This window comes from Lissotriton helveticus, chromosome 6 (genome assembly GCF_964261635.1).
Source record: "Lissotriton helveticus chromosome 6, aLisHel1.1, whole genome shotgun sequence".
NCBI classification, from domain to species: domain Eukaryota; kingdom Metazoa; phylum Chordata; class Amphibia; order Caudata; family Salamandridae; genus Lissotriton; species Lissotriton helveticus.
Window position 1 is genome coordinate 834,306,845 of NC_136067.1, and position 19,980 is coordinate 834,326,824.

The window sequence follows — 19,980 nt, forward strand, 5'->3', positions numbered from 1 at the left end:
TGAGCTATACAAAGACAGACCCACGAGTATACTTGATCTCCCTGTTGCACCCTCTGCATGATTTACTCTAGTGAATTGGGATATATCAATACAAAGTACAGTGACCATGAAATTGGGCCTACTTATTGAATAGAGTGCCACATTATCCTTTCATGATGCTGCGACACATATATACTCTATTATAAGAAAAACCTTGAGTGTAATTCAATTGAACTAACTCCATAAATATAACATATTATGCCTTTCTTTGCAGATACATAACATCAGAGGTATAAAACAGGAATGTGTGCATTATGTCCTAATACTTAACTACCCTTCAATTAAGTTCAAAAGGTATGGCAATATTCATATATAAAATAAATTAGCATGCACAAAGTAAGCACAACAACAGGCAAAGGACGCAGGAGATGTATTAAAAGTTTTTTTAAAATGAAAGGTTCTGCGATAGTCGTTAAAGCAACAAGCAACTTTCAGTATCAAAAATAGACATCATGCTGCTTCGAGAATTGAATAGGTATTTTATTAATTCCTTCACAGATCACATTTTACCCCTGCAGCAGACCTGCACGTTGTGACAACTTACTTAAAGATCATACCAGATCTAGAAGATAGAGTACATTAGATCGAAGTCCGTGACCTTTTTATGCTAATCCCCAGATGCGATTTGGGAATTCACAGATTTTCTGAGGTGTAGGGTAGTAGTGAAAAATACAAAGGAAGGAACATAACGATTTCTGACTCTGATCTGTATGTCAAAAAATTAGCTTTAGGCTTCTGCAATGATTTTTACTTTGTTGGTTCCTTCAGGAGACACTTCTACACAACACTTTCCAATAAAAGCATGCAAGTAATAATCCCTCTTTAATGTGGAGGTAATTTATCGATACATTTATGACAAAAACTTAAGGACCTGATATCATAAACAAAAAGAAAGAATTGACATCCGATTGTTTGGCTTGTTAGTCGGAGTCTGATTTCAAATGTAGAATCATCAATTCAAGCTCAAAGAAATGTAAAGCCATGTAGGGAAAAGTGGGCACACCTAACTGTCACGATGTGAAGGAAAAGTTAAATAGGCGCCTATTGAAAAACCATAAAAAAAAAAAACCTGTTTGGGACTTGTGGGTTAATCGGCCGATTTGTTGTCATCTCTTTTTAATAGTGGTGAATAAGAACCCATTTACTGACTCTTACAAGTCGAAAAAAATTAGGAGGTAACTAATTTTGCCTCCCCGTGATGACCGCAGCTGATGCAAATGAGGGAATCACTTTGCCTTTGTGCCCGCACACTATTATGGATGCAAATCAGAGGTAAACATGCCCTTAGGAAGCGCACTGAGAGTACGTAACAAAGAAGTGGGCCACAATTAGTGCGCCCACTGAGGGCAGACCTCTGAAGGAGGGAAAGGGAGTCACATGGATCCCCTCCAGATATTACCCTGCAGACGAGTGCAGTCACTCACTGTACCTGTCTGTAGGGGGATGTCTGGACTTCATTACAAAAGCCAGTGGCTACACTGTGAAACATGGAGCGGCATGTAAGTAGCAGCTTCAACTTTCAATGAATGCCCAGCCCCTAGGGCAAAAGAGACAATTGATGGATGGAATGCAGAACAAATCAAAACATTCACCCCCAGTCAAGGTCTCAAAATGCTTGTTTCCAGTCCAGGGAAGACCAGGCTTGGCAGTTCGGGCTGGACTGTTCCCACGAGGCACAGGGTCAACTCAAGACTGATTTGCATATGGCTGGGTCTGAATTGGGGTGGCGAAGTGAGCTAAAGAATGATGATGGATTGAACACAGATCTGTGACTGGAGGTGAGTGTTTAAAAAGTTTCAGCTCTCCGTCCATCAACTCCTTGTGTTTGCTTTGTTTGCCCCTAGGGCAGGCACATGTTTATAACTGCGCGAGGGCAGCACATTTATGAACATAAGGCGCTCTATCCTGGTCTTCATCTGTGGTGCAAAGTGGCACAGTGCAACCTATGTATAACACAAGCCCAGGTCTGTACCATCCAGTGACTTAAGTAATTATTTTTTTCTATCCAGCATGCACCACTGGTATTAAACTATACTTGGAAACACAGCCTCATTTGAAAGAGGGTAGTACACCCCCCCCATCAAAAACTAAATAAGAAGGCAGAATCCCCTTCTGCATCTAGAACAGTATAACAGCCCTGTTAAGTGTAAGCCAGGCAGCCAACATAGAAAACTATAGTAAGACTATGTACGTTGGTACTCAAAAATGTTACCCCACTTGGCGGTACCTTTACAGTGACCACACCTAAGGACAACTACTTTGCCAACAGTGATTGGCAATGGCAGATATTCTGCCAGGCACTTTTAACCTCAGAAACTTCACCCAATGCCACTGGCAGTGGCTTTCGTGGCAAAAGCATTTGCTGTGCTGGCAGAGAACTTACAATATGAGAGATTTTGGACAAACGCCTTTGCCAAGGAGAGAAACCTCTAAATCAGTTTAATAGTCCTTCCCTCCCTTCTGTGACAATAATGGTGTAGCTTCTCATATCATCTAACACTTCAAACATTTAGCTTGTGTAGACTTGCAGGTTAACATTCCTCTGTGGTAGTCCAAATGGGCAAAAAGTCAAATATATTGTTGATGGTATAACGTAATCAACTTGCTGTTGGTTCACAAGCAGTAAGCCCAGACCCAAGAAAATAGCTCTGTACCTAAACGGCATGGGTCTAAAAAAACATATCAAGAAAAGCCAGTGCAAAAGTAAAACGGGCAACATCACGTGCAAATCTAAGCAAAAAAGAATGCTACACATTTTAGCTTACTTTGGCACCAACAAATTAAAGCACAAACGGAAAAAGATATACTACAGCTAAACCAAGTACACCCTACTTAAAATCAACTTTAAAGTACTTTGGCAGGCAAAATTGCTCGAGGTGTGGATTATATAGTGCATCAATTGAGAATGCTTCAGGTTCCTTAGAACGTTTTTTTTCTTTGAATACTGTAACAGCCGGATAGGCAAGAATCCACTACTGAGCTGGCTACTATTTTTTTTTTAACCTTTCTTCCCTTTGAACTTGGGCACTTCTTGTTATTCCAGCCCTTTCACGTGATTTGGCTGAAACCTGAATGACCATGGTAACGACTCATGTCAAACATACCTACTGTCTGGGAGACTGCCTGGAGCCAGCATTGCATTATGTTCACCAAATTCATAACCTCAGAATTAAAATTCATGTGAGAGTAAATGGTGACACGTGGATAAACTGAGAAGTAGCGCTTCCTAAGCAGCTGTTTGGGGGTTCATCACTACGACTATAATCTGCATAACGCATTTGTCTATGCCTGATTGGCCTCAGTTGTCTACGAAACCAACTCTCACTTGCAGAAGGGTGGGTCTTTCCTTAGACTGCATGCGAGTTAACCTTATGAAGCGGGATGTTTGTGCAATCCAATCAAGGACTCAACAGATGGCAACAGAAGGATTATGGTACTTACCCTGTAAGCATCTGTTCGTGGCATGTAGTGCTCTAGATTCACATGCTCTGCATACACCTGCCATCTAGTGTTGGGTTTGGAGTTGTGCGCGTTGTTTTTCTTACAAAGAAGTCTTTCGAGCTACAAGGAAGAGAGCCTTCTCCTCTTGGTGATAATGTGCATGGGCATCAACTCCTTAGTTAAGATTGTTTTCCCGCAGGTGGGTGAGAAAGGAGTGTAAGGAATGTGTCAGAAATGTGATAAGCATGCTAAATGTAAATATGATGCAACTATAATGGCCACAGCAAACAAATGATGGACTGAATGCTGACAATGCAAGCATTCTGCACCAGTCAAAATATCTGGGTTAAATCTATCGGTCTTTTGCCCACTACGCCAGCCCAGTTTGCACCCAGCCATATGCAAATCAGTCTTGACCCTGTGCACCACGGGAACACTCCAGACCGAACTGTCAGGCCAGGTCCTCCCTGGACCGGAAACAAGCATCCTGGGACCGGTTTCAGGGTATATCACCCTTCTTCAGCCAGGCTGGCTTGAATCCAGTTGCACAGTGAGCAAGGTACCCACGTCTGGGCATACCCATCCCACTTAGGGCGAAAAGTGTTACAGCAAACAAATGATGGACGGAATGCCAACAATGCAAACATTCTCACCCAGTCAAAAGATCTGGGTTAAATCCATCATTATTTTGCCCACTATGCCACCCCAGTTTGGACCCAGCCATATGCAAATCAGTCTTGACCCTGTGCCCTGTCAAACTGGAATGGCATGGTGAGCAAAAAAAAAGAATGGATTTAGGCCCAGATCTCTGTACTGGGGTGAAAGCATGACATTGTTCTGCATTCTGTCCATCAATTGTTCTTTTTGCATTTTTCACCCAGAGTGAGACGGGTATGCCCAGACGTGGGACCCGTGCTCTCCATGCCACTGGAGTCAAGCTATCCTGGCTGATGAGGGCTGAAAGCCTGAAACCGGTCCTAGGATGCTTGTTTCCAGTCCAGAGAGGGCCTGGCAGTTCGGGCTGGACTGTTTCCACTGGACGCTGGGTCAAGACTGATTTGCATATGGCTGGGTCCAAACTGGAATGGCATGGTGAGCAAAAAAACGATGGAGTTAGGCCCAGATCTCTGTAATGGGGTGGATGTATGACACTGTTCTGCATTCTGTCCATCAATTGTTCTTTTTGCATGTTTCACCCCGAGTGGGACTGGTATGCCCAGACGTGGGTCCCGTGCTCTCCATGCCACTGGAGTCTAGCTATCCTGGCTGATGAGGGCTGAAAGCCCGAAACCGGTCCTAGGATGCTTGTTTCCAGTCCAGGAAGGACCTGGCCTGGCAGTTAGGGCTGGACTGTTCCCATCGGGCACAGGGTCAAGACTTATTTTGCATATGGCTGGGTCCAAACTGGAATGGTATGGTGAGCAAAGAAAACAATGGATTTAGGCCCAGATCTCTGTACTGGGGTGAATGTATGACATTGTTCTGCATTCTGTCCATCAATTGTTCTTTTCACTATAATGGCCACATGTATCCGGTGAAGAGAGTGGGTGCATGTGAATCTACAGCACTACATGCCACAAACAGATGCTTACCGGGTAAGTAACAATCAGTTTGATGGCATGTGTGGCTGTAGATACACATGCTCTGCATACACTGTAAAGCAGTCCCTCCTGAGAAGCAGCGGCTAGCCTGTGGGAGTTGCAGTAGTTTGAAAAAGGGTATGTTGCACTGCCGGACCTTGTCTGGCGAGCTAAAACATCCACACAATACTGCTTGGTGAATGTATGTGGTATAGACCATGTAGCTGCCTTACAGATGTCAGCTACAGGAATATTTCAGAGGAAAGCCATAGTGGCTCCCTTTTTACTAGTACAGTGTGGTCTGTGAGTAATAGGTATGTCTTTTGGCTTTATGCAGCACATTTGGATACATTTGACTAACCACCTGGTTATGCCTGATTTGGATATTGGATTGCCTTTATGAGGTGGAGAGAAAGCTACAAATAGTTTAGTTGCTTTGTTTGTCTGAAAACTTTAGTTCTATGTAGAACATGAGTGGTCTTTTAATGTCTAGGGCGTGGAGAGTTCTTTCTGCAACAGAATTTGGGTGTGGGGAAAAACTGGGAGATCAATGGACTGAATGAGGTGAAACAGATTATCTCCGGTAGGAATTTAGGATTGGAATGAAGAACCATTTGTTTCTATTAGTTTGGAAAAAAGGTTCTTCTAAGGTTAAAGCCTGGAGCTCACTAACATGACTAAGGGAGGTAATGGCAGCTAAGAATGACAATTCCCATGAAAGAAATTGAAGGGGGCATGAGACCCATGAGTCTAGTAAGAACAATGTTAAGGTGCTGGAGGAACCCAAGGAGGAATGACTCTAAAGACCTTTCATGAATGCCTTAATGACAGGGATTTAGAATAGTGAGAAATGTTGTCTATTTTGAAGCTAGGCAGCTATTGCAGCAAGGTGTAATATAATGGTAGTATGGGCTAAATCAGCCTTTTGCAAATCAAGTAGGGAGCAGAGAGGTCTTGTACCGTGGCTTTCATAGGATCACTTTGTTTGAGTTGTCAGTCGCAAACAAAACGTTTCCATTTTGCAGCATAACATACTCTAGTTGGGTCTGTGTGCTTGCTTTAGAATATTCATACGTTCTTGTGGTAAGTTAAGATAGCCAAACTCTATGACCTCGGGAACCAAACTGCTAGGTTCAGAGTTTTGGGGTCTGATTTATCCTGGATTCTGAGTGAGAAGATCCGGCCTGTTGGAGAGCTTCTTGTGTGGAACTATTGAGAGATCTAATAGTGTTGTCAACCAGGGCTGACGCACCCAAATGGGAGCTACAGGATCATGATGAGAGACGTTTCCCTAACTAGAAATGCAATGAGAGGGAGAGGTGAAAAAGCGTATGCAAATATCCCTGACCAACTCATCCATAGTGTGTGGCCCCTGGATAGTGGGTGTGAGTACCTGGGGGCGAAGTTTGGGCATTTTGTGTTTTTGACTGCGGCGAAAAGGTCAATTTGAGGAAACCCCCACTTTTGAAAGTGGGTTGAGTTCCTACTCGTGGGTACGTTGCTGCATCCTGCTGAGTCGGTCTGCAAAATCGTTCTCCTCCCCGGAAGATATTCTGCCATCAGATGAATGTGATGTTGAATACCCCAGCTCCATTTGGTCTGAGACCAGTGTGAAAGCTGAGTAGACTGTCTCTCCCCCTGTTACTGTTGATAATACATGGCTGTTATATTGTCCGTGCAAACTAGGACAACCTTGTCTGATAGGTGTAAAAGGAAAGCTTTTAGTGCTAGTTAGATTGCCTGAAGCTCCACATAGTCTATGTGTAGGGACTGATGTCTGGCATCCCACAGAGCTTGTACGGTGAACTCTTGTAGATGACATCCCAACAAGCCTCTGATGGGTCTGTGGTGAGAGCAAGGTGAGGAACAAGGTCCAGAAAAGGATGCCCCTATATCAGGTTGTTGGTGTTCCACCATTGCAGAGATGGGGAGTGGAGCAGTCTATCAACACTAGATCTTTGAGGTGACCCTGTGATTGAAACCACTGGTGAGCTAGACATTGCTGAAGGGGACGCAAGTGTAGCCTAGTTTGGGAAACTATGACAATGCAAAAGGCCATCATTCCTAGCAGACACATTACAGTACGTACTGTGAGAGTTTTGTTTGGTTGAAACTGTGGTAGAGTTACCTGAAAGTTCTGAACTCAAGCAGGATTGGGATAAGCTAATCCTAACTGTGTGTTGAGGATTGCTCCCAAGTAAGGTTTAATTTGTAGAGATTGAAGGTGAGACTTTGGGACATTTATAGTTAAACCTAGTCTGTGAAGTAGATCCACTGTCAATTGAGTGTAATGTTGACATTGTAGGTGGGTACTGGCTTTGATAAGCCAATCGTCCAGGTATGGGAATACGTGAACGCTTGTTCTTCGAAGATGTGCTGCAACCACTGCCAAACATTTTGTGAAAACTCAAGGTGCTGTGGTCAACTTGAACGGAAGAACCTTGAATTGGTATTGTTTGCCGCTATGACAAATCTGAGGTATTTGCTGTGGTCAGGGTGTATTGGTAGAAGAAGCACGCTCGTATTAACACCCCTAGAAGCCGTATCCGCTGCATCTGGTGTGCATCAGATGGATATGTTGGTAATAGCCTAACCCACTGTGATAATCTGTTTTCCACTTTTGCAGTGTTCCTCCAGGAGGCACTGTGAGAGTTCCTCCGTCTAATCCCAATGGGCTCTATCTAGCGGGCCCAAAGGGCTTGTGAATTGGAAATATGCCAATGGTTAGCTGCCTGTGCTGTGACCTATTTCCCAGCTGCATCTATGCACTTACTTTCCTTCTAAGAAGATGGAAGTATCCCCAGTAACCTGCCTGTTAGCCCTCTTACGAGTTGTAGTTGCAACAATGGAGTACGGCGGAATTTGACTCCTGATAAAGAGTGGGTCAGATGGAGCTGCCTTATATATTTTTTTGTCCATCAATGGGGTGATAACTTGGGCACGGTCTGGCTCTTTAAAAATATCCTCAACGTGTCTCATCATGCCGGGAAGCATAAGCAAATACTAGGTGTCCCTGCGTGTGGAAGACAGGGTGTCAAACAAAAAGTCCTATTCTAGGGACTCTGTGCAGCTCAACCCAATGGAAAGCTGCTGCCCCAGCAATAACTTGCTGAAAAGAAGTGGCATCTTCTTGATAGGAGGGATGAGCGGGATATAGATCCGGACTGTTGGGGTAATGGGATCATTGTGGTATGCATCCCATAGGTCAGGATCCCCTACTGGCCATTGTATCCCCATCATCAGTACCTGGTGACCCAGGAGGTAAAGTATCAAGTGGGTGAGGTGGTGGAGATGTAGGAGCGGTGGTGGTGATGGTTTTGATGATGGTGATGGAGGAGCAGGCCGGTGTGGCATTACCTTTTATCTTCCCTTTTGAGGAACAGGACTTTTTAGTGGCTCTTGGAAGGTTAGCCTCTTTGGTGGTGGAGAAGCAAGTGTCCACTGTACCTTCTTGGATTTGAATTTTTCTTTGGTGAATGTCCATTTATTCGAGAATGGGCTCGACCAGAAACATGGAAGCCAATGAAGGTTTAGAGGCTTTCGACTCTGGAATTTTTAGTACCGAGGCTTTATGGTGTGGACATATGTTTTTTGCTCAGCACCAAGGTTGATGTGGTCGGCTGCTGGCTTGATCCCGAAGGTCAGGCTGCATTCTCTTAGCCCGAAGAAATTGATGTTGGAGGCTTGCCATCAATTTTTGGTGCCAGGCCAGGGGGCAGGGCGTCTTTTGGATCCAACCATGGGCAGAAGGCAGTGGTGATCTGGCAACCTATAAGAGCGGGAAAGCAGAATGTTTTAAGGTCTGCTTAGGTATTGGAGCAGGGTGTGGGACCATTGTATTCATGCACCTCCACGTCAAAGCCGGAGCTTTCCTCAGGGGAGAAAACCCCCTTTTCGTTTTCTGCAGCTGGCTCCTCCCCGGCATGCTCCTCGCCGTGGGGAGTGTCATCTCCGCTTCTGTGAGACATTTCCAACCAACAACCCCTTCGATCTCAGAGTTTGCTTGGATCGAAATGACTTGCATGTGTTGCATTCGGCTACATGATGGTCGGGCGAAAGGAGGCACAATAGCACACGAGGTGTTGATCAGTTTGCGGGTATTTCGAGAGGCAACGTGGGCTAAATCTGAAGGGTGTTCATTCAATCAAAAAGGCATCTTTGATGGAAGCGAGTGTACACAGGAGTAGGCCGGAGACGGGCATTGCTCCAAACGGTAGTCGGTTGAAGGCCGAACCGATGAATTTCAAGAACGGTGCAGAAGTGCAAAAGCACTATCTACAACAATACCATTGAAGACAGTTAAGAACTGAAGAATCGTACCAGATGGAGTCGGAACACGGAGCAGAGGCACACATGTTGAACCATACAGCGGAGAGAAAACAATCTAACACAGGAGTCGATGGCCATGCGCATTATCCATCCCCAAGAGGAAGAGTCACTCTGCCTCGAAAGATGTCTTTGAATAAAAACAACGTATAGAACTCCAAACCCAACACTAGATGGCAGGAGTATGCAGAGCATATGTATCTACTGCCACACATGACATCGAACTGCAAGTTTCTAAATCAAGCCATGAGGTCAAGTCTAGGACACTAGCAGTATAATTTCGCACCTGCATGATGCAAGGCCTAAACTGTTTGACAATCCCATGGACTACTAATAGCAGAGGAGAAACAGGAGACTAAATAAAAACAAAAACATAACCTTAAATGTGAAATTCTAGTGCAGAGGAGGGACCCTGTGAAAAAATTTCCGATAACGAACGAAAAATAAAGTAACTTGGGCCAAATATACTAAGTATTTTTGCAATCGTAAATGGCCCAATTCTGTTTGCAAAAATGCCTTATCACATGAACAAACATTAAATTGTGATTCTGAAATATGTTCCTGTGTCCCTTCCAAACACCAAAACGAAATAGTATGTATTAATGTTTTGCGACCTAACTCTGGTTGCAAAACATTTGTAATTTACCAACTACAAGCATGTAGAGGCAACCTATTCGCAAATGGGAAGGAGTCCCCAGAGGACCGTTTCTGAATGGAAAAAAAAGGTTATTAAAGAGGAGGCAGTAGTGTACTGGGTCTTCTTAAACAAACAACAAAAACAAAACAAACAAACAAGAAAAGAAAAGAAACTTTTCTTTTCAAACGCAAACCCATTTCCTTTAAGGGAAACAAACTGCATTAAGTAAAACAAAAAAAGATTGTGTTATTAAAAAGCAATTACAGACATGGTGGTCTGCTGACCTAAGCAGGTTACCATCTCGGTGATAGTGCAATTCCTAGTGGGTCGCAAATTGCAACCTCCCTCATTAATACTCATGAGATAGGTCAATTTGCGACCTCTAGGAATCGCTAATTTAAAATTAAAACTTTCATACATTCGGAATAGCGATTTCCTAGTTGTGTGAAAATCACAATTTGGAAATCACCATTTCCAATCTTAGTTCATCTGACCCATTGTTTTTTCATTAAAATATTAATAAAAAAGAAAACATTTGAAGTGCAATCAATACAACAGAGCGGGGCGAGAAAGCAGATCAGTTCATCATGCAACTACTAGGTAGAAAAGCACAAGCAGGTGGTAGAAAATAGGTGACTAAAAGACTTAGATCTAGATGTATGTACATTGGATTAATTAAAAGTGATTCCAATTTGTGCACTGACTTTTAGCAAATCGATTGAGAGAACACTGACGCCAACTACCCTTCCCTGTTAACGGCAATCTTCACTCCTGGGGAAATTTGATGCTCTCCTGGCTGGGCAAAATTAATGCTATAAAAATGAACTTTCTACCCCAACTTTTTTATCTGTTTCAAACCCTGCCGCTATGGCTTGACCCCTTCCATCTATGGCATATTCAACATTGACTTATGTTTTCAGTATGGAGAGGAGGTGCCCCAAAGACCTCACTGAAACTAGTGGTAAAAAAAGAGGCATGGCAGTTCTCAATATCCTTGCTTATTATGCAGCAGCGCAACTGCAAGTAGTGGAACCGTCCACATTGAGTTCGGAATATGAAAGACGTGGAATGGACCATGTCGTAGTGCAGAGACCTCTCTGGGATCTTGTATGGCTTGGCAGTGCCATTGACCCTCTAACTCTTATCTGAGAATCTGTTCAAGACACTTATAACATTGGACAAATACATGGAGACCCCAAGGTCTGTTGTCCTATCTGTCCCCCTATACACCCATCCACTAAAACCCAGCGTTTACACCAGCCCGGGAGGGACAGGGCTTCCATGCATGGAGGGAGGGAGGCTGTAAGATGATCTCTGACATGTATAAGGCCGAAACCTCCAAGAAACCTCCAAGACGTTTCGGCAATTCAAAGAATCATTAAGCCTACAGGAGCCCAGAGACTCCGCTATGCCCAGGATCGGCACCTGGTAACGCACCCTACAATCCAAGCTGGAGTCACGAAGGCCAAGACGTCTTTTGAAACTCTGTTACCTAAACTGAAAAGTATCCAAGGCACAATATTGAGCTTCTACACAATCCTAGTAACATAGGACACTCCACAGAAATGGTGTCACAACAAGGAATGGGTACACGCTCTAGGCACACAAGTAGAGGCCAAAAGGTGAGACAGATTAAGCAGGGACATCCATTCCTCCACCACCTCGATCACAGGATGGTAATACACTATAAGGCCTGGTGAACAAGTTACTTACCTTCGGTAACGATATATCTTTAAGAAACATTAGTAGTGATAGATTCCTTCCCTAAGAATTACTCCCAGGCATCAGACTGGAAACGGAAAGTTTTCGGCAGCAGTACCCCTGCACGTCGGAAGATGGCATTGTGCGGCTCCTTGTCGGTCGTTGGCGTCGTGGTCGTCGAGATGATGTCGCGGCAGCTACTTAGATGCTGCCCTCGCGCGCGGACGGCAGTTCTGTACACGACTTTCCGCACCAGAAACGCAGAGCCATGCAAGATACTGACCACTGGTGTCTAGAAACAAGGGCCCTGAAAAGGATGTCCTTAACCCTAGAAATCAGTTCGCAGAACGGGGAGGATGGGTGGGGCGGTAAGGAATCTATCACTACTAATGTTTCTTACAGATATATCGTTACCGAAGGTAAGTAACTTGTTCATCTGAAAGAAACACATAGTGATAGATTCCTAACCTTAGAATAGATACCCCAGCAATACCAACCCCGGTGGTGGGTGTGCGAACCAAGAGCACACCAGGAAGTCCCGGAGAACAGAAAGGCCAAAGAAGCCATCTCCCAGGACGTGGCTGTCCAGGCAATCGTGCTTGTGAAAGTGTGCTGCGAGGCCCACGTAGCTGCCTGACAGATGTCTTGTAAGGGGACACCACATCCCAACGCTGTAGTGGCAGGCGCCGCCCTGGTGGCATGGACGCGCAGCCCCAATGGATGCTTCTTTTTAGCCAGAGAATAGCAGGCTTTAATACACAAGACGACCCATCGGGAGATAGGCAGTGACAACCTTTGACAGAAAAGATGGACGTGTCCTGAGCACAACCTTGTCCGGATGGACAGATAGAAAAGGAGGTTTACAAGAAAGAGCCTGGAGCTGACTTACTCTCCTGGCAGAGGTGATGGCAACCAGGAAAGCAGTCTTCAGAGTTAACAAACAAAGAGGACAGCTGTGAAGAGGCTTAAAGGGAGCGCACATCAAGTAGGTAAGAACCAAGTTCAAGTCCGACTGTGGCATTACGTAGGGAATAGGAGGGAAAAGATGAGTAATGCCTTTTAGGAATTTACTTATACAGGGGACTTGAAAAGAGAGGGCTGATCAGGGAGCCTGAGAAATAGCAGGAAGATAGCCCTTGATAGTGCCCAGAGCAGAACCCTGCTGGGCCAAAGAAAGAAAGAACAGTAGAACTTCTGAGGGGCAGAAAGGGGATCCCCAGCCTTTGCTGTGCACCATACCACAAATCTGTTCCATCTGCAGGCGTATACCAACTTAGTGGAGGGACGCCTGGCTGCCAGAATGACATCACAGATTTCAGCAGGCAAGTCAAAAGGAATCAACTGCCGCCGCTCAATCTCCACGCAAAGAGATGGACACTGGACAGGTTCAGGTGGAGGACCGTCCCCCGCTGCTACGACAGAAGATCTTCCTGAAGAGGCAGTCGGATTGGGGGATCGATCGTCATACTGAGTAGCTCGGATTACAAAACTCTTCAAGCCCAGTCCAGAGCCACAAGAATGACTTGGGCCCGGTCACGCCTGATCTTCTTCAGCACTCTGGGCAGAAGTGCTACAGGCAGAAAGGCGTACAACATACTGCAACTCCACTCGTGACGAAAAGCGTCGCCAAGCGAGTGCCGCCTTGGAAATTCCAACGTACAGAATTGCTGACATTGCGCATTCTCTTCGGTGGCGAATAGATCTAACCAAGGCTCTCCCCACTGTCGAAAGAGACCTTGCGCCACGAGTTAAGACGCCATTCGTGATCCATCATGCACCTGCGGCTGAGTTCGTCCGCCCTGGCATTCAGTGAACCTGCCAGTTGTTGAACCACCAGGGAAATGCCCTGCTGTTCCAGCCATGTCCAGAGATGCATAGCCTCTTGACATAGGGTCCATGACCCCACCCCGCCCTGTTTGTAAAAAAATTGTAAATTGTAAATTGATACTTGTATAGCACACTACTCACCCGCAAGGGTCTCAAGGTGCTTGTACGAATACCGCTGTGGAACCCATGCTGGCTTTCCCTGTGAGGTGTCCACTCCTGGGCACCCCCAAGGTGGAGGCCAGGCATCCTTAGCGTTGTGGGGGCCGTTGTGGAGATTAAGCAAGCTATTGCCCAGAGTTGCAGAGTGGGACTCCATGATTGGAATAGGCACCAAGGCGAGAATTATCAGGTCCGTGGAATTTTGAGCCCAAGACCCGCCGAGGCGGGGAATTGAACCCTGGTCCCAGGCTAGACCTCTGCATCAGGGTCTGCCGCTCTAACCATTGAGCCACACTTCTCCACAGAGTACCACATGGCGGTGGTGGTGTCTGTGAACACCTGCAGCACTTTCCCTTTGACAGAGGGAAGGAATGCCTTCAGTGCAAGTCGGATCGCCCGAAGCTCCAGAAGGTTGATATGGAGCCTGGACCCCGCCGGAGATCAGAGGCCTCTGATCTACGCCTCTCCCATGTGGCCCGCCCATCCCAGGAGGGACGCGTCGGTCACCACTGTGTGCTCCAGTTGGGGAAGGGAGAGGGATCTGCAATGGACCGTCGGTTCATGAGCCACCACTGCAGCTGCTGTGCAGTGCCCTCCGAAATCTGGATGTAATCGGACAGGATCCCTTGATGCTGCGCCCATTGGAACTTCAGGTCCCACTGCAGAGCCTACATATGCCATCTGGCAAGAGTGACCAGCAGGATGCAGGAGGCCAAGCAGCCTCAGGGTCATCCTGACCGAAACCTAGGATAGAGGCCGAAAGATCGCAATCATAGCCAGAATATCCTGGACTCGGCGTTCGGGAGGATAGGCCAGAAACTGCGTCGTATCCAGAACCGCTCCGATGAGGAGGAGCCACTGAGAGGGAATCAGGTGTGTCTTCGGCACATCGATGGAGAACCCCAGCAAATGCAGGAGGTCGGCCGTAGTCTGGAGGTGGGAGACGACTGTCTGGGGCGAGCCCGCCTTCAAAAGCCAGTCGTTGAGATGGGAGAAGACTGGAACCCCTGATCTGCGCAGATGAGCTGCGACCACCGCCGTCACTTTTGTGAACACCCAAGGGGCGCTGGAAAGGCCAAAGGGGAGCACAGTAAACTGAAAGGGCTTGCGGCCTACCTTGAACTGCAGGTAACACCAGTGGGCCGGCAGGGCGGGAATGTGGAAATGTGCGTCCTGCAAGTCCAACGCTACCATCCAGTCTCCAGGGTCAAGAGCAGACAAGACCTGAGCCAGAGTTAGCATCTTGAACTTCTCCTTCCGGAGGAAGCGATTGACGTCCCTGAGGTCCAAGATAGGAGGCATGCCCTTGTCCTTCTTGGGAACCAAAAATTAGTGGGAATAACAACCACGCCCTACTTCTGGCTCAGGATCACGCTCAATGGCCCTCTGGCCAAGAGGGCCGCGACTTCCTGTTGAAGAAGTGCAAAATTATCCCCCGACATGCAGTGGTACTAGGGTGGAATGGCTGGAGAGGTAGTTTCAAAGGGGAGAGGAAGTCTCTAAGGGGAGGGAGTAGCCCCTTCGGACTATTTATAAAACCCACCTGTCCAAAGTGATGGTGCGCTAGTGGGGGAGGTGATGGCGAATTCTGCCACCCACTGGCATTTGATGGGCCTGAAAGACCGGACTAGGAAGGTTTTGGAGCAGTGGTGGAAGTGGACTGACCTGCCCATTGGCCCCCTGACCCGCCTCTGCGGGTCCCATGTCCGCGCTGAGACAGCTGCTGCTGCGGCCTGTGGCTCTGAAGCGAACGTGTTCTGGCGCCCCTTCCGTGGCCACGAAAGGAGCGAAAAGCACAAGGTGGAGGAGGGTGAGTGGCCGAGAGGCTCAAGGACTTGGCCGTAGCCCGCGAGTCCTTAAAGCGCTCCAACGCACTATCTGCCTTGTTGCCAAAAAGGTGAATGCCGTCAAAGGGCATGTCCATCAGGGTGTTCTGGACATACGCCTTGAAGCCAGTAGTCCTTAGCCAGGTGTGGCGGCGAAGCGCCACTGTCGTGGAAATCGCTCTGCCCAGCGAGTCGGCGGTGTCAAGGCCACATCGTATTGTGAACTTGGCTGCATCTCTTCCCTCAGCAATAGCCTGAGAGAGCACTCTCCGCCCTTCCTCCGAACACTGAGGCAGCACTTGTGCCACTGTATCCCACACAGAGTGGGAATAACGGCCCAAGAGGCATGCGGTGTTCACAGACCGCAGCCCTGGAATGGGGGAAGTCTCTTGGATTCCCTGTCCGGGGGTGCGGTAGGGAATGCGCTCTGGGATGTGGAGGCTTGGACAACCAAGCTCTCCAAGGTGGGGTGTTGGGAGAGGAAAATGGGGTCGCTCGGGCGGGCGATGGCGTCGGGCCACATTCCTATCCACAGGAGCCCCTGTGTTGGGCCTGGACCGGGTGCCCAAAAGAACGTCAGAAAGTGCCTCACTAAAGGGCAGCAGTGGCTCCGCAGAGGTAGACGCCAGCTGAAGCACTTCTATCAGGAGGTTAGTCCTGACGGCCACTGTAGGGAGTTGGAGGTGAAGGGCCTCGGCCGCCCTACGCAACACCACTGCATAACTTGCACCCTCCTCCATAGCCACGGTAGGAGGAGTGAGCACGCCATGGTCAGGAGGTGTCCAGACCACTGGCATCCCCCAGATCCATTGCCCAGTCCAGGTCATACTCACACTGAGCTGTGAGAGTGTCCTCAGACCCTCCCAGTCTTCCCCTTCCTCCAGAGGATGAAAAGCAGACCTAAAATAAGGAGGGTGGACATTAGGGTAGAAAGGCCACATAGGTGTCAGAATCGGCGTCGATTGATGCCGTTTTGTCTCCATGTCCACATCGGGGCTGAGCCCGGGGGTGATGTCGTCTGGTGCCACGGGCAACGTCGGAGGTGGTGCCGGCGGGGTCGACGTTGGTGGAGGCGTAACTAGGTCAACCGGCATTGACCGGGATCCAGGCCTGGATCCTTGGGGTCCTGCGGCGCCTGGGCCGACATAGATGCCAGAGCCGCAGATAGTAAAGGGCGAGGACCTCCTGTCGGCCCAAAGAAGCGGGCCTTGGCTGACAAATTCCTGCAGCTGGGCCGGAGTCGCAGACGGACCCGGGAAATGCGGGTAAGCCGACGGCGAAACCGTAGGCTCTGCCGGAGCCGTGGAGGAGGCACCACCCACACCCTCAGCTGCGACAGGCAAGGGAAAGTTGTTGAGCGATGACGCTTGTTCGCATTCTTGTGCTTCCTCTTACCTGACCCCGAGTGCAAAGACTTTAATCCCGAAGAACGATGGTGATGGCTCGGCGACCGATCCCTCGACCTCCCACAGGACCTTGAGGGCCGCGGTGCCGACTGCCGGACTTCAAGCAACTTTCAGGACCGCTCCCGCAAAGTTTTTGGTGCCATGGTCCGGCAGTCAGGGCACGACTTGGGATCGTAGTCGCACCCCAGGCAGTAGAGACACACGTGGTGCGGGCCCGCCACCGACATCATCTGATGACAGTCCCCGCAAGACTTGAAACCGGGCATCTCTACGACACCAGGAGTCGATCGACTCGAAAAAACAGAGACACAAAGCCTTAAAAAACTCAGTAAAAAAATGACTGGAGGTACTGCTCTCCGAATCTGCTCTTGCTGGTGCATAAAAAGAAAGAAATGACGTCAGCGCGCGAGGGCGGCATCTAAGTAGCTGCTGTGATGTCATCTCTACGACCACGACGGACGCGGAGCCGCACGACGCCACCTTCCGATGCGCAGGAGTACTGCAAACGAAAACTTTCCGGACCCAGTCTGACGCCTGGGGGTAATTCTAATGTAAGGAATCTATCACTATATGTTTCTTTCAGATATGGATGGCCTTACACCACCCACAAAATGCATCGCTTGTACCACAATGCATCCCCTAGATGCTGGAGATGGTGTGGGGCACAGGAGGCAACACTGCATATATGGCGTGTGATGAGTGGCACATGTGCATCCAAAGCTTGGGAGAGGCGAAACATACAACAGCCCACAACTGGAAACAACAGGACTGTCGGCACTCACACAATGGTATCACAGATTGTGGAATCTCCTTGCCATGTAACAACTGATGAGTAACATGCAAGGGACACCGCTACATTTTGAAGTGAAATGGAAACCATTGTACATCCAAGCTGAGTAAGAGTCCTGGTCCTCTGATTGAAAATGGTGGCTGAATATTATTCGCTTGTTCTTACTGATACCTCTGTTGGGGGAATTCTTAGTCTGTTTGTTATTGTCACCAAATATGTTCCAGAGCGTTTCCTTTTTTTCTTTTCCTGCTCCTCTTAATGGTGGAAACGGGGGTGAGGGGGGGGGGGGAGGGTAGCCTTCTGCAGTTGGAGGAAGTAGAAGGGAGAAGAAGGTAATTGGTGAGTATATGGACCAAGACCTGATGTGACCAGATAGACTTCTAATGAGATTGTATTAATGAGCTCTCTGTAACCGTCGCTCGCATGATGTGTATGCTGTACTTAAAAGTTGTCATTTTTGTATGAATGTTCGTATTGCACCTAAAAATACTAATAAAAAAGTACAACAAAAAAACAACTTTAAGCGTACCTTCACAAAGATATTATAACATTATCCGCCATTGAAAAACAAAATAAAAATACAAACCAGCAGCACTGAGTGTCCAAATTAATATATCTTTGATATATAATATGATCTTTATCAACATCATCCAACATCAACATCATCCAACTGAGCAATGTGCCAAAGTCAGGAAGCGGAATACATTCGTAGAACAGTTTTGAACATTTTTAGTATTACAAATACTATACTCACGTAGTCGATTATGTGCAGTGATCTAAAGCGTGTGTTTTCTTGGCATCCCATTGAACATAGATCTGGATATGTTCCTTCTTCTAAAACATACTGGTGTCCAGTGCAATCCACTCCATCAAATGCTACCCACCTGCATGAATGGTAGAACATAAAGGAAAGCATATTACCAGCAACACTGTAAAGATTAACTCGCACTCAAAATATTGCTCAAATCAATTCTTCTTCTAACATTTCGATTTGTTTCACACAAAAAAACAACATCAACCGTGAAACCCAGAATGATCGCAATAATTTTGGAGTTATTTATGCTTTTTGAAACAGCGTATAACTCCTACTACAAAACTTAGAACATTGTTTACTGTGTAAGTACACCGCTTCTGTGTACTTTAAGAACACAATTCAAAGGTATTTATTTTACACCAGGCATCAAATCAATGTTACAAATTTTATCTTAGAAGAAGGCAACAATGAATTGCAAAAATCAGTTTCAGACTGAGATCAAACTATTTGTAGAGACCATAAAATAACAGAATGAATTTAATTTGGAACCTTTGCATTGCTGTTTTCTGAGGCAAACACTCTTCCCTGAAAAGCAAACCTAGAAGTGAACCCAGTGTTTACATAAAACACTGTTAATTGTGCAAAGCATATATATATATATATATATATATATATATATATATATATATATATATATATATATATATATATATATACACACACACACACACACACACACACACACCCACACACAGCAAATTCTACAGTGTATGTTCTGAAACTAAGCTGTATTCCAAATGTTAAGTCAACACGGAATGCTGTCTGTTGTAGACCTTAGCACACATTAAACTTGGCAAGAACCCGATTTGTTTTTAGGCTTCTTAAATCTAAGGGCTCATGCTTTCAACATAAATATGGGAGTGATTTGCTAGCTTATGTCTTTGAGCGAGCAGTCATGACGAAATAAACAACAAAAACTTCTGTTTCTGCACCTCAATTAAGAAGCATTGTCAGTGAAAACAACCTTCCAGTTTGTGGAATGCCACTCCAGGCCTCAGCCAGTTTGTAGTACAGAAACAGCCACACCATTGGTAGTTAACAACACATTCCACGTTATGGACAATGCTGGTGCATGCCTCAAAGTCGTACTCAAGATATCAACACCCTTTGACACAAATTTACTGAAAACCCACACACCCTCAACAATCTAACAAGAGGCATAGGTGCCACGTGCTTTATCAGTTCTCAATTTTATGAATCCCACCTGCGCTTCTAGGTGCCATGAAGGATAGTCATGGAATAAGCCATCACCAATACATTCAGAATGCCCATCTGTAATTCCCATTAATAACAGAATAGAACTATCCAAAACTGAATCTTCAAAACACAAAATTTCTTATCCGGGCTGCATTCACATTCCAACTCTTGGTTAGAAAATGTCCAACAGCACTAGAGTTGTATGGGTAGCCTTCAATACCAATGCTAGCCACAAGG

At 46.6% G+C, this 19,980-nt stretch overlaps 1 protein-coding gene across 3 annotated transcripts in view; it reads right to left on the reverse strand.

Annotated features, from left to right (window-relative positions):
* CRYBG1 (crystallin beta-gamma domain containing 1) overlaps positions 1-19,980 on the reverse strand; it is a 1,049,447-nt gene that overhangs the window by 48,056 nt on the left and 981,411 nt on the right. For all 3 annotated transcript variants that reach the window (XM_078648430.1, XM_078648432.1, XM_078648431.1), the window contains one exon: positions 18,487-18,616. In XM_078648430.1, the coding sequence (XP_078504556.1) occupies positions 18,487-18,616 (130 nt within the window). The remainder of the gene's footprint in view (positions 1-18,486; positions 18,617-19,980) is intronic.